At 43.3% G+C, this 14,178-nt stretch overlaps 1 protein-coding gene across 1 annotated transcript; it reads right to left on the bottom strand.

Annotated features, from left to right (window-relative positions):
* Positions 1-748: 748 nt before the first annotated feature.
* LOC126348855 (uncharacterized) lies at positions 749-13,719 on the bottom strand. Its single transcript, XM_050002389.1, has 2 exons — positions 13,483-13,719; positions 749-1,411 (listed from the first exon to the last, which is right to left on the bottom strand). Exons 1-2 carry the CDS (start codon positions 13,688-13,690, stop codon positions 1,185-1,187), a joined length of 435 nt encoding a protein of 144 aa, XP_049858346.1. The 5' UTR covers positions 13,691-13,719; the 3' UTR covers positions 749-1,184.
* Between the last annotated feature and the right edge of the window lie 459 nt (positions 13,720-14,178).

Raw genomic sequence — 14,178 nt, 5'->3', positions numbered from 1 at the left:
GAGATTTTCAATTTGCTGCGGAGTGTACGCTGATATGAAACTTCCTGGCAGATTAAAACTGTGTGCTGGACCGAGACTCGAACTAGGGACCTTTACCTGGAAACTTCCCTCCAGGCTGTAGCTAGGCCATGTCTCCCCAATATCCTTTCTTTCAGGAGTGCTAGCCCTGCAAGGTTCGCAGGAGAGCTTCTGTAAAGTTTGGAATGTAGGAGACGAGGTACTGACAGAAGTAAAGCTGTGAGGAGGCGGCGTGAGTCGTACTCGGGTAGCTCAGATGGTAGAGCACTTGCCCGCGAAAGGCAAAGTTTCGGAGTTCGAGTCTCGGTCCGGCACACAGTTTTAATCTGTTAGTAAGTTTCATATCAGCGCACATTCCGCTACAGAGTGAAAATCTCATTTTGAAAAGAAGTGCTACATGAAAAGTTTGGTGTAGCCAACATTATTTAGTTCCAGTAAGCTACAACAGATTCGGCATGGAGTGCAGCAATATCCGAATTATCACGTCTGTCTCTTAAACACAGTAAAATGTTGCTATATTAAATTTAAAGGCGAAAGGGAATAGGAAGAGTAACCAACAAAAACAGAGTACAGAGATATTAAATAATAGAACTGAAACACTTGGGAGATTTACAGATACTTTGTGTTTATCATTGATTTACTGTTACAAAAGTGAGATTTGTCAACAATTTTAAAACATTGTTGGTGAAATAATTAAATACGATTCGTTAAAAGAATGATGAACACAGTATTGACAGTTTGAGTGTCATGTTGATTTTATTCCTGTTTCCGATGAAAGTGATACAGTAAAATAAATAAAATTGCAATAAATATTACACCAAGATATTTGCAGGCACTTAACATTCACCATCCCAAACAAATCTGATCCTAATGAATCGGGAGGATGTAAAATGGTGAACGCAAGGAGAACTGCAGCCACAGAAGAAGAGGAAGAATCACTAACTCCCATTACGTAGGAAATGTGCGTGTTCAGGTTTTTGTTACAGTCAGTAACGTGGAATGGGAAGTCACACACAGGAACGGTACTGAACACGAGTACCGAAGTAATGATCGTAGGCTTCCACGCATTATAGTCTTCGGTGTAAGCAGCGGAAGGTTATCCACGTGGTTGCGGCCACTACGGATGATGAGTAGACCCTCTGAGAGGACTCGTTTTAGTTGAGAGGTTAGCCGCTCTGCATGGCGGGCGGCGCGACGGCGACCACGGGGTGGCAGACGTAGCCGCAGTTGGTGGCGCAGCAGCGCTGGCCGATGGGGCACACGAGGTCGTTGTCGCACATGTTGCCGCACAGCGACGGCGCCGGGTGGTCGTGCTCGTCGTCGTGGCCGTCGTGGTCCTTGTAGTAAGCGTCCGGAATCACCTTCTTGATGAACGGGCACAGTCCCTCGTGGCCTGCGAACAGCAAACGTGCACCGTCAGATGCGTCCACATTGTTGTTCTCGCTGTAGACGAACAACTGCGTTAATCTATACACACGGGATGTAAAAAGGTGAAGTTCACCCTTCACACCCACATCGAAGGCCTCCGTACTTTCTATACTATGCGCAGACTAGATTCCAATAACCCCGTTGACTCCCCTCTGATCACCAACCGTGGTCTGCTGCAGCATCATCACAAACACAATACCTCCACCCTAACACCTACAAACACACCATACCCTATCCCAACGCAACTTTAACCAACTCCTTCTCCCAGACAATGACATCTGCCTCTACATTTATTCCTCCTATCAACTTTAAGTCTTCCTCCACCTACCCCACTCCACATCGTTCTCCGTCCATTCCCATGCTTTCCTCTTGTAGTCACTACCATACCTACACACCACACTGCTCCTCACCCTCCGTCTTTCCCACCGACTGTATTTCCCATTATCGACCTCAGTTCCTACCTACCATCTCCATAATTTTACTACCTATCACTCCTATTTTTTTCACTCTTACCTCTCAATCCTATGGAACATACTCTCTTGGCTGACAATAGTTCTCATCCTGTGCTGGTCCTTCAGTTTTCAAATTAAATTCAATGCTTCAGCGTTTTTTATTAGAAGAATTTAAGCTTACTGCGATGTGTTTTTAAACTGTTTATATTTTCCTTATCCAACCTCTATCTTTGACATTTAATTTAAAGCAGAAAAGCAACCGCGTATTTTGTTCTAACTGTCCACATAAATTTTTATAAATACGTTTGGCTGAAGAATGGAATATTGTAACGCTGACAACCCAACCTCCGCTGCTACGGGGCGAGGGGTATGAAATGAAAATAAATAAGGGTAAGTTCTTCCTTCTAGCCTTGGTAGACCAGTTGGCTCTGACCGACCGCCTTCTCATCCTCAGCTAATAGCCGCAGTGGATGCAGTATGGAGGGACATGTGGTCAGCACTCCGCTCTTCTGGTCTTTGTGGGGTTTCTTCAGTTTGACAACTAATCGGTCGAGTAGCTCGTCAGTGGCCACACGATATTGGGTGCAACCCGGAGCAATGCTCCCACCGAGGAAATATCCCTGGCAGTTCCAAGAGTCTATCCCTGGACCCCGAATGGCAGTCAGCCGTGCTACCACTCAGCTATGGAAATGGACGTCTACGTGCACATACGCACTGAAAAATCACGTCCGCCTTCCCTCCATATCCAAACACTCCATGTCTTTTCCCAGCGCAATATTAGTCGCCTTCCTCTCCCATGCCTTCAACACGTCCCTGAAATCAACAATTCCTGCAACGACAACCTACCCTGTCCAACCTAAGAGTAGATAAGTACGAGGAGTATCACACAATCAGCTTAACCCCTCATGCCCCAAACTTGCTGACAAGAAGAATGGAAAAAATTGTGGAAGTGTTAGATGACGATCCATCCTCTGAAGCAGTGGTCAGCGTGGCTGACTGCAATGCAGGCGACCTGGGTTCTATTACTAGTATCTCAGGTATTTTTCTTGGTGCAAAGACTGGAATGGGGTGCACTCTGCTTTGTGATGCCAGCTGAGGAACTAATTGAACTGCTGGTAATAGCTCTAGTTCACGAAAACTCTGTACCGCACCCATTGATGGATTTGACGGAGGATGATACGGCGGTCGGACGGTACCAATAGGCCTGTGAGGGCCCACAAATGAAGTTGAAGTTTGCGTTAGATGACGATAAGTTTGGCCCACAAGGCAGTTCTCATGTTGTGATTGATAATGGAAGGAAGACTTGGCAAAAATCGAGGCACATTGATAGTATTTGTCTACCTAGAGAAGCATTCGATAATGTAAAGTGTAGTATCACCTCCCGATACCACCCAGGGGCGTCGTAGCAACGCAACTGGAAGTTTGCGTTTGAGGATCATAGTGGTCAAGCTGGATCTGGCGGATCCAATAGCGCATGTCTGTTGAGTCACGCCTCTAGCGACTCCGTGCTTCCGAACGCCCATCGCCGCCGCAGTATACGACGGCGGCGGCAGCGACGCCGCCCCACTAGTGCTCGGAGCCACTTCAGTACCTGTTGCTAACCAGACATTGCCTAGTCGACGCCTTACTTCATGTTGTGGGGCAGAAAGTCTGTTCGTTATGAACATTACGAACTGGGCTCTTAATTCTAGTTGCGTTATTTGTATTGAGTAATTCTCTTGGAAAAATGTAAGTTTAGTGATTCTTCTGTATATTGTGTTAATGTGTTCGCTAATCATTTCTGCTCCAGTCCAGCTTTCCTATGACGAAAGTTGCCACACCACTCTGTAGCCCACCTCTCATTACCGTTGTGTACGAAGTTATACACAACACAAAATGGTGCAAGATATTCGAAATTGTGAGAAAATAGGTACAACGTACAGCGAAGGATAGTAATGTGTACTATATGTACAAGAATCAAGAGGGGGTCGGAGACGGGGGGGGGGGGGGGGGGGGGGAAGATGCACGGCAGACAAGGAATGAAGTGCTCGGTTTAGAAAATGTGTAAACAGGGTTATAGTTTTTAGCCACAGTTGTTCAGTCTATACACCGAAGAAATAAAAGAAAGGTACAGGAGTTGGAATAAAAATTCAGGATGAAATGATGTCAATGATGAGATTCGCGATGTCATTGCTAAACTCTGTCAAAAAGTGGAAGAACTGCAGCACCTGTCCGATGGAATGGACAGTCTTATGGACAAACACAATGGACTGAGAATAAACCGAAGATAGACGAAAGCAATGAAGAGAAATGGGAACAACTAGAAACTTAAGATCAACGTTTCGGGACTTCGAAGTAAACTATGTGAGGGAATTCTGCTACTTCGGAAGGAAAATAACATATGGCGGACGAAGCAAGGAGGATATGAAAGACAGACGAGCACAGGTAAAGAGAGAATTCCTTGCCGAAGAAGTCTGCAAATATCAAATATGATTAAAGGAAGGAATTTCTGGGAGTGTACATTTGGGGGGCAGCATTGCATCGAAGTGTAACATGGAATGTGGGAAAACCGGAGAGGAAGAGAATCGAAGAGACTAAAATGTGCTTCAGCAGGATGTCGGAAGTCAGGTGAACTGATAAGATAACAAAAGAGAAAGTACTCTGAAGAATCCGCGAGCAGAGAAACATGTGAAAAACATTGAGAAAAGAAGAGATAGGATAATAGATCATATCTTAAGATATCGAATAACATCGTTGGTTCCTTAGGGGGTTGTAGCGGATGTAAAATGTAGGGAACGGACAAAGATCGGAGGACCTTGGGTGCAATTGATTAAAATAGTTTTCACTTCCTAATCTCTGGCTGTAGTTGTTAGTAGGCTCCATCATACCATCCTCTCAGTCTAGCACCGCGAGACCGCTACGGTCGCAGGTTCGAATCATGCCTCGGGCATGGATGTGTGTGATGTCCTTAGGTTAGTTAGGTTTAAGTAGTTCTAAGTTCTAGGGGACTGATGACCTGAGATGTTAAGTCCCATAGTTCTCATAGCCATTTGAACCGTACCATCCGCATAATCAAGTGAACGGACATCACATATTTTAACTTCTTTAATTTAAAATAAGTCCAAAATTATATATAGTCTATTAGCGTAAGAGCAGTAATTTCACGGTTGCCAGACCATCACCAATAGTACAAGAACACTGCAAGTGCGTGGCTGATCCAAGAGGGCTAACGAGTGCCATAACTCGATTTCCCACAAACTTTGCTTGGTGGAAGAGGAGTCAAAACAAGCGAACACATAAATGGTTCAAATGGCTCTAAGCACTATGGGACTTAACATCTGATGTCATCTGTCCCCTAGAACTTAGAACTACTTAAACCTAAGTAACCTAAGGACATCACACACATCCATGCCTGAGGCAGGACTCGAACCTGCGGCCGTAGAGGTCGCGCAATTTCAGACAGAAACGCCTAGAACCGCTCGGTCACAGCAGCCGGCTCAAACGAACACATGTCTCAGGTCATCCATAGACACTCATATTCTTATATTTCATTCTGATATAATTTTTTTGTTCTTGTGTTTATTTTTCAGGATGATTTAGTCTATCCCCTTGGTTGATACTGATCGTATAAACATTCAATACGGAAATTCCGAACCCACGAGCATCGCACGAACGCAGGTTTGCCACAGCGACATTTCTTCGTTTGACTCTCACTCGGGAAAGAAACGTCGCTAACACTGGTGAAGATTTCAGCAATGGTAATAATTTCGCTGCAAAACACGCATAAAGGATCAATTCTCGACAACTGGCGCTTGCAATTGATTTTGAATCAAGAAATACTAAAGAAATTTCACCTACAACAATTTCAAATAATTTTATCATTCATTTTTTAAATTCATTCACCAGAACTAAAGTGAGCAGACGAATAAGGACAACGTTATTTCAAAAAACATTGTAAAACATTCGTGCAGTAATCTTCTACGGGCAGAGTTAGATAGATCGAAAACAAAAATAAAACTAATAATAGGGTTTCGAAGTGTGTAGCCGCGACACAGACTCCTGTGTCGTAGCTTCGGATGAACTGTTTATTCGCTAAAAGGCACATAAAGTACCTTGAAAACTTTGACTGTCGTTTTCTCAGAAACGGTCTGTTATATACATATATATTGCTTGTTTTGACCCGTCTTAGAACTTGAATGCACCTCGTATTTTAGCTTTGAATGCACCTCGTATTTTAGCTTTGAAGTAGCACTTCTCACCAACCGCATCTCCTAGGCCTCACGTCACTCAAAGAGTGGAAATATCTCCGTACTAGTCTAAGGAGCATCACTAATATATCTACAGCTACATTTAGGTTGCCTCACTATTTTTGACGCACTGACCATGGTACGGTGTAGAATGAACCATAAATGGTAACTCCCTAGAGTGTTATTTGTGTTTAAATAATAAAGCAGTTGAGTGCAATTATTGAAGTAGAACACTTTTGAAATCAGAAGATTAAAATAGTTCAAGCAGGTGCTTTTTTAGGCAGCAGTTCCATAAATCTTTGTTCCTAAACTGCTGGGCACAATGGTTGCAGTCAACCAGTAATTAGAAGCAAGTCTTACTACGAATACCTGTGGGTTGAAAATTTGTAAAACGGAAAATAGCTCTTTGTTGCTGCCACTATTTTCTACTGAACAAAAATTACACTCAGGTTAAGAATTGTCCGAAATGTAGCGAATTACTGCTGCTGTCTGCACGATGATTTAGGGCTGGCTTCAGTGATCTCGCCGTCCAGTGTGAAAGTTTCAAGCGGATTAGTGCGGGTTAATCACGTACGGCGGCGGGCGTCCGGGTTTATTGCAGAGCTTGCAAGAAACGCTGCTTTGCTGTTTCGTTGACAACAATACTACTCTGACTACACTTTCTCAAGGCAAAACTTCCGTTTCCTTGAAGACTAACGCCGATATTGATGGAAGTGGTGTGAAATGGGTTGCGTCTGCACGTAAAACTGTCCTAGATTCGATTCTGATGCTCTGTTAGCACTTTGGTGACATTCTCTGTAAAGCAGTACCATGACTGTACTTATTCAGTAGTAAAAATCGTTACAGACCTAAGTTATTTACCAATAAATCACGATTCGGCGGTTTATGTATTTTATGTACAACATAATGTAAAGGAACTTTGGCATATTTTTCAATAAATCTGATATACTCATGCATCGAACCTAGTGCTCTTCATTCTAATCCTCCGAAGGCATTTCGAAGTATTTTATAGTAGACAAAGTCATACACTTGCAGCAGTGCGTCATTAACTCTACCTCTAAAAAAACAGAGTATCCAATTTTTTTAAAAACATTTACTCATACTTTGCCAGGTCAACGACATTCTTGAAACCGAATTTGTACCCTTTATAACTGCTATTTTCTAGGAAGAAAGTCATGTGATTAATACGGTTACCAAAATACACTGGTCACTATTTCGTATTATGGATAACTGCTTGAAAGAAAAATTTATGCCGGTGTCGTTAGTGCACGAAAGGATATTTGAGGTGAAGTCGTTAAGTACATCACTAAGAGTGCAGACCCTGAGAAATGTATGTCAAATCATAGCAGAAGTAAATTCGTAAATCACAAATCAAATAATGTTTCCGTTCTGTGTACTGCACAATCTGTAATTAACTTTCTCTTGGCATTAACAATTAACGTGTCAGGTACTTATGTGATGATAGGATATTCCCTGGTTTCTGATTTTGTCCACCTCTGTAGCTGCACCGTCAGCGCCGCGGGTTGCTGGCCAAAGGAGCTCGGTTTCGGTTCCCGCTCGCATCGGAGACTTTCTCCGCTCGGGGACTGGTCTTTGTGTTGTCCTAACGTTCGTATCGTTATAATTGACATTCCACTGTTGAGATGGCTGTATGGGCACGTCTCGAAAACCAATAACAATAATTGAAAAAGTTTTCTGACTGATGATCGTTGCTTCAAATCCCTTAACACCGTTTGCGCGACATGTAACTGCATATTATCGACCGTATATAGGCCAGCGGATGCGCACATTTACTGTAGAATAAAATGAATCCGTTGACATCTAATTTTCGTCAGTATTTCTCCAGTGGAATGTATTATACGATGCTAACCTGGGGTTTAAAGTGAATGGAGTTTTGGTGATTTTCACCTGTTGTTTTCACACCAACAGTTTGTAAATGAAGAGACATTTTTGACGTTCCATAAATTTTGAAGTCCACTGAATTTAAGAAACAACTTAGATACTCTGCTAATTGACAAGATATCCATCGCAGTACACATTTTGCAATATTTTATAAAAAGTTTGGTTTACTTTCATACACCAAGTACAAATCCAGTTTTTTCAGATCTTTTATTAAAAAAATCAACTGTGGAAAGCTGATCTCAGCAAAACGGGTCGTTTAATCCAAATTAATAAACACAAAAAATTCCGAAATATGACGTAAAAGTGCTCGATGTTTAATATCTTCGTTTGATAATTCCAATGATATCACTTTATGAATTTAGCACACGGCTACGAGCAGTTGAGAAGCTCCTTTCATGCTGGAGTATTACTGTAGCTCGTGAAATATCGAGCACTAAAAAAATTTCATTGTGGTAGTAAATGACAGTGAACAGTTTGGAACAGCAATGAATCTTACAGAAAGGCAACACAGCAGTGCAGTAGTTATTGTACCTGTCAAAGTTTTAAAGAAACAATAGGAAGAAAATACGAACAATATTATGAGATTTAGAACTTCTAAGAGTATGTTCAGAGAGAAAAACTTAATTCTTCTTATTCGCGTATTTTCGTAAAGCATCTGGTGTGAGCATCGTCATCTCATATTAACGAAGACAGTATTACTTAGTCGTTATACTTTAGTGAAGTGAACAGGCAGAGCAATGTGTTATTTTCGATTGTTTCAAATTTAGTTCTACGGTGTGGGTGGAAAAGGACCTTCTGCTCAGATACACACCTATTTGACGATGTGCAACTTGGAAAGTTATTGAACAGTACCGAATACGGCTAGACATGACATACATCAATAATGTATCACATTAAAAATATTACATATCGATGTTGTTGTTTAAACTGACCCTATAATATTATTTTGCTTAATCGTATAGAATGGTACCACTGCGTATGTAGCGTGCTTTCTCTAATCACTCATCTGGACGGAACCATATAAATTCTAGTTCTGTATCGTACTGCCGTATTGGTACTGGAAAAGAGACGAGGACAGAAGCAAAATGGATGACTGCCTCCGATTTACTGGTTAAAATATTTAAACTAAACATTCACGTTAAAAAAATTTGGAAGGTAGGAGACGAGGCACTGGCAGAAGTAAAGCTGTGAGGACGGGGCCTGAGTCGTGCTTCGGTAGCTCAGATGGTAGAGCACTTACCCGCGAAAGGCAAAGGTTCCGAGTTCGAGTCTCGGTCAGGCACACAGTTTTAATCTGCCAGGAAGTTTCACGATAAAAATGGTTTCTTGTACTCTGTTTGGAACGTCTAGAATTTATGACGCAGAAGATTAAATTGCGAAGTATCATATATTAAAGATTATTTTCACGTACGCTATCTGGGCATGAGCATTGTTTATGAAAATTGGTACGGTATAAGTAAATAACTAATTGTCAATATAACTAGTTTCCTTGGACGAGCTTTCGCTAGTGTATGGCTCTCTCAACATATTCTCCTGCTCTTCCGCCTACGAATAACGTTTCCAGAAGATGCACGAATAAATGTGAAATTCTACTAATCGGTGAACGGAGCACATGGAAATCGAGAATAGGGACATGTGATAATAGCACATAGTTAAGTGTGGAATATGTTTACCTGGATAAAAGAAAGATTACTAATTGTTAGACGACTCCAGAACAATAAACACAGTTCGAATGAATATTGTAATGAAATTTCTAATTGCTTTGAGCTTCAAGTTCCTGTAGAAGAGTGATTTAGTGTGAACAACACAGCGACGAAATCACTGTCATAGCAGATGAAACGAAAAAAAACCATCTTGAACCGTCAACGACTAGTTATGAAACCAAATTTACGAGTGATATGAGAAATAATCCAATAATATGAAAGGGAAAAGCCAACGGCCTTGCCGCAGTAGTATCAGAGGTTCTCGTCAGATCACCGAGGTTAAGCGCTGTTGGCATGGACTAGCACTTGGATGGGTGACCATCCGGTCTGGCGAGAGCTGTTGGCAAGCGGGGTGCACTCAACCCTTGTGAGGCAAACTGAGGAGCTACTTGATTGAGAAGTAGCGGCTCCTGTCTGGGAAACTGAGATACGGCTGGGAGAGCAGTATGCTGACCACATGCCCCTCCATATCCGCATCTGGTATCGCCTGTGGGCTGAGGATAACACGGCGGCCGGAGGGTACCGTTGGGCCCTGATGACCTGTTCGAGCGGAGTTCAGTTTTTTATATGAAAGGAAAAGTAAATCAATGGAGGAAGACTGGAATGCCGAAGCACAGAAGGTAGATGAAAGACGTATGAGTGTGTAGCACAAATAAATAAATAATACCCACTTATACAGAAAGCTAAATTCTCGAGTTACACGAGGGAAAGAACTCTCCGAAAAGACACAAAGACAGCGAAGAAGAAAGCGTATGAATCAGTGATAGCTACATCATGTGAAAGACTACAGAGCATTAGCAGATACGCATACGCACTCGAATTGTAGTCTAGCTTATGTTGAACATACAGCAATATAAAAAAAGAGATAACATACCAGAAGTGGACACTGACAAATTAACCGAAAGAAAGATGAATTTATAGAATTAAAAAGCAGGAAGCAACGCGATAAGCCTTGCCAGTTTCAAAGTAGACAAACTAATCAGAAACGAAAGTAAATTATGAAAGCTGTGAAATTACTACTGGCACAAAAGAGGTAGAGATGAGGGATAAGGCTAACTAAAGAACTTCCTTAATGGAGGAAAAAGTAGCTACATATAAAAGAAAGACAGAAATATAAGCCGCTCAGGAATAAAATCATAAGAAAAAATGCAAACAAATGAAGCTAACTTTGGTACAGCAGAACATGTAATGAAACTGAAAAAAAGTTTGGTAGAAGTTTGACAGCCTACATAGGAAAATTAAGCACAGTTTCGAAGCGTTAAACAATAATGCGTCGAAGCAGAATGTCATTGAGAAACTGTCGTACGTTGTTATGCGAATGTCCATGCTGTTGGAAAATGAAATCTTTGGAGTCCTGTTAAAGTTGTGGAAAAAGCGGATTCTGCTCCACTGGATGGGCGCACGTGACCCCGAGACGTTGCCTCGCGTTCTTGGCCTCCAAGGTTGCCAGTCACGATCCCATGCCATTTTTTCTTGTGGGGATATGTGAAGAAAAGTGTGTTCAACTCCCATTTACCTCGTGACACAGAAAAAGTCAAGAACAGAATAACAGCCGCCTTAACTTCTGAAAAAGCAGATAACTGTGTGAAGTTTATGAGGAATTTAGCTACTGTCTAGATGTTGTTCGTGTTGCTGGTGGTGAAGACACAGAGCATTTGTAATAGACTAGCTATAACTTCAAAATTTTGTGAGTATTTTGCCGTTAGTCCCATGTTTGTAGTACGTTTTTATAAAGAAATACGTAGGTTTTAAATTTTATCATATTTTTTAAACACCCTGCACTAAGAACCTGCTGAAAACTGGACCGCCGGCCGCGGTGGTCTCGCGATTAAGGCGCTCAGTCCGGAACCGCGTGACTGCTACGGTCGCAGGTTCGAATCCTGCCTCGGACATGGATGCGTGTGATGTCCTTAGGTTAGTTAGGTTTAAGTAGTTCTAAGTTCTAGGGGACTGATGACCACAGATGTTAAGTCCCATAGTGCTCAGAGCCATTTTTGAAAACTGGACCATTCCAACTTCTAATTGGAAAACAAAAGTTCTAGCATTACGCAAGGCAACTGGTTGCAATCACTCTGAAATCCTTGGCACAGTCTCAGTATTCCACGGCCAAAAATGGATGAAAGTTTTACATCCCATTACGTCTGCAGTTGGCTAAAGGAGTACAGAGACAGTATTTTCAGGAACACAGCAAGGATATTGACCGGGCGAGGTGGCGCAGTGACTAGCACACTGGAACCCATTCGGGAGGACGGCGGTTCAATCCTGCGTCCGGTAGTCCTGATTTAGGTTTACCGTGATTTCCCTAAATCGCTCCAGGCAAATGCCGGGATGGTTCCTCTGAAAGAGCACGGCTGACTTCCTTCCCCTTCCTTCCCTAATCCGATGAGACCGATGATCTCGCAGTCTGGTCTCCTCCCCTAAACAACCCAGCCCAACCCAAGGATAGAGTGACGCCAGTAGCGTAGGTAGCGGGCGGACTAGCTAGAACTTCAAAATTTTGTGAGTATTATGCCGTTAACCCCACGTTTGTAGTATGTTTTTAAAAAGAAATACTTAGGTTTTAAATCTGTTAATTCTTTTTTAAACAGCGTGCGCTATGAACTACTGCTGACAACAGGACCATTCGATGAGCAATAGCTTGGCGACTTGAAACTGGTAACTGGAAAATTAAAGTTTCACCATCAAGCAAGGCAACTGGTTGCAGTCACTCTGAAATCCTTGGCACAGTCTCAGTGTTCCACGGCCAAAGATGTATGAAAGTTTTACATTCCATTACGTCTGCAGTTGGCTAAAGGAGCACAGCGATAGTATTTTCAGGAACACAGCAAGGATATTGACCGGGCGAGGTGGCGCAGTGACTAGCACACTGGAACCCATTCGGGAGGACGGCGGTTCAATCCTGCGTCCGGTAGTCCTGATTTAGGTTTACCGTGATTTCCCTAAATCGCTCCAGGCAAATGCCGGGATGGTTCCTCTGAAAGAGCACGGCTGACTTCCTTCCCCTTCCTTCCCTAATCCGATGAGACCGATGATCTCGCAGTCTGGTCTCCTCCCCTAAACAACCCAGCCCAACCCAAGGATAGAGTGACGCCAGTAGCGTAGGTAGCGGGCGGACTAGCTAGAACTTCAAAATTTTGTGAGTATTATGCCGTTAACCCCACGTTTGTAGTATGTTTTTAAAAAGAAATACTTAGGTTTTAAATCTGTTAATTCTTTTTTAAACAGCGTGCGCTATGAACTACTGCTGACAACAGGACCATTCGATGATCAATAGCTTGGCGACTTGAAACTGGTAACTGGAAAATTAAAGTTTCACCATCAAGCAAGGCAACTGGTTGCAGTCACTCTGAAATCCTTGGCACAGTCTCAGTGTTCCACGGCCAAAGATGTATGAAAGTTTTACATTCCATTACGTCTGCAGTTGGCTAAAGGAGCACAGCGATAGTATTTTCAGGAACACAGCAAGGATATTGACCGGGCGAGGTGGCGCAGTGACTAGCACACTGGACTCGCATTCGGGAGGACGGCGGTTCAATCCCGCGTCCGGTCATCCTGATTTAGGTTTTCCGTGATTTCCCTAAATCGCTCCAGGCAAATGCCAGGTTGGTTCCTCTGAAAGAGCACGGCCGACTTCCTTCCCCTTCGTTCCCTAATCCGATGAGACCGATGACCTCGCTGCCTGGTCTCCTCCCCTAAACAACCCAACCCAACCCAAGGATTGCGTGAAATCAGAAGCGGGGCTGCGGAACTTACACGGGGGCGGGTTGAGGAAGCTCCTCGAGTGGTCCCCAGAGACGTCGTAGGCCAGGGGGACGCCGACCAGGGGCCGGTCCGCCGCCGCCTCCGGCTCCGCCTTCGCCGCCTCCACCGCCGCCTTCTTCTCCTCCGTGGGGATGGCGAGCGCCACGGTCGCCGCCAGCGTCATCAGCAACGCACACTTCCGCAGCGACACTTGCGCCATGTCTGCAGGCTACGGTGGTCACTTGGCTGTACTCTAGAGTCCCACCGCTCCCAGTGCTTTTAATACCGGCGCTCGTAACTGTACTGACTGCACGTTGTCACCAGCAGACGGTTTCCGGCTGGGAGGTGACCTAGTTTCGCGAGAACGGGAGAAAGTTTGTCTCAGAAAGGAAGTGAATATCGCACTGGTGACTACTTTTCAACCTATGAAACAGCGACATAGTCATTGTAGATCGTGCCAATAGTAATGATAAGGCACGCTTTGAAAGTAATTACCGTTTTAAATAAAAAAAATTAAAATGAGTATTACAACAACTTAATATTTACATGAAAATCTATGCTTTAATCTACTTTTTAATACGAGTTGTGCATATACTGGCCGAGGTGGCCAAGCGGTTCTAGGCGCTACAGTCTGGAACCGCGGGACCGCTACGGTCGCAGGTTCGAATCCTGCCTCGGACATGGATGTGTGTGATGTCCTTAGGTTAG

This window comes from Schistocerca gregaria, chromosome 1 (genome assembly GCF_023897955.1).
Source record: "Schistocerca gregaria isolate iqSchGreg1 chromosome 1, iqSchGreg1.2, whole genome shotgun sequence".
In the NCBI taxonomy this organism is placed as follows: Eukaryota; Metazoa; Arthropoda; class Insecta; order Orthoptera; family Acrididae; genus Schistocerca; species Schistocerca gregaria.
The sequence above is the reverse complement of the archived record's forward strand: the minus strand, read 5'-3'. Positions and strand labels throughout refer to the sequence as shown.

Coding starts and splice junctions, on each gene's coding strand:
- LOC126348855 (XM_050002389.1), bottom strand. CDS start 13,690: ATGGCGCAAGTGTCGCTGCGGAAGTGTGCGTTGCTGATGACGCTGGCG. Junction 1,412..13,482: donor CTTCCTCAACCCGCCCCCGT/GTAAGTTCCGCA, acceptor TGCTGTTCGCAG/GCCACGAGGGACTGTGCCCG.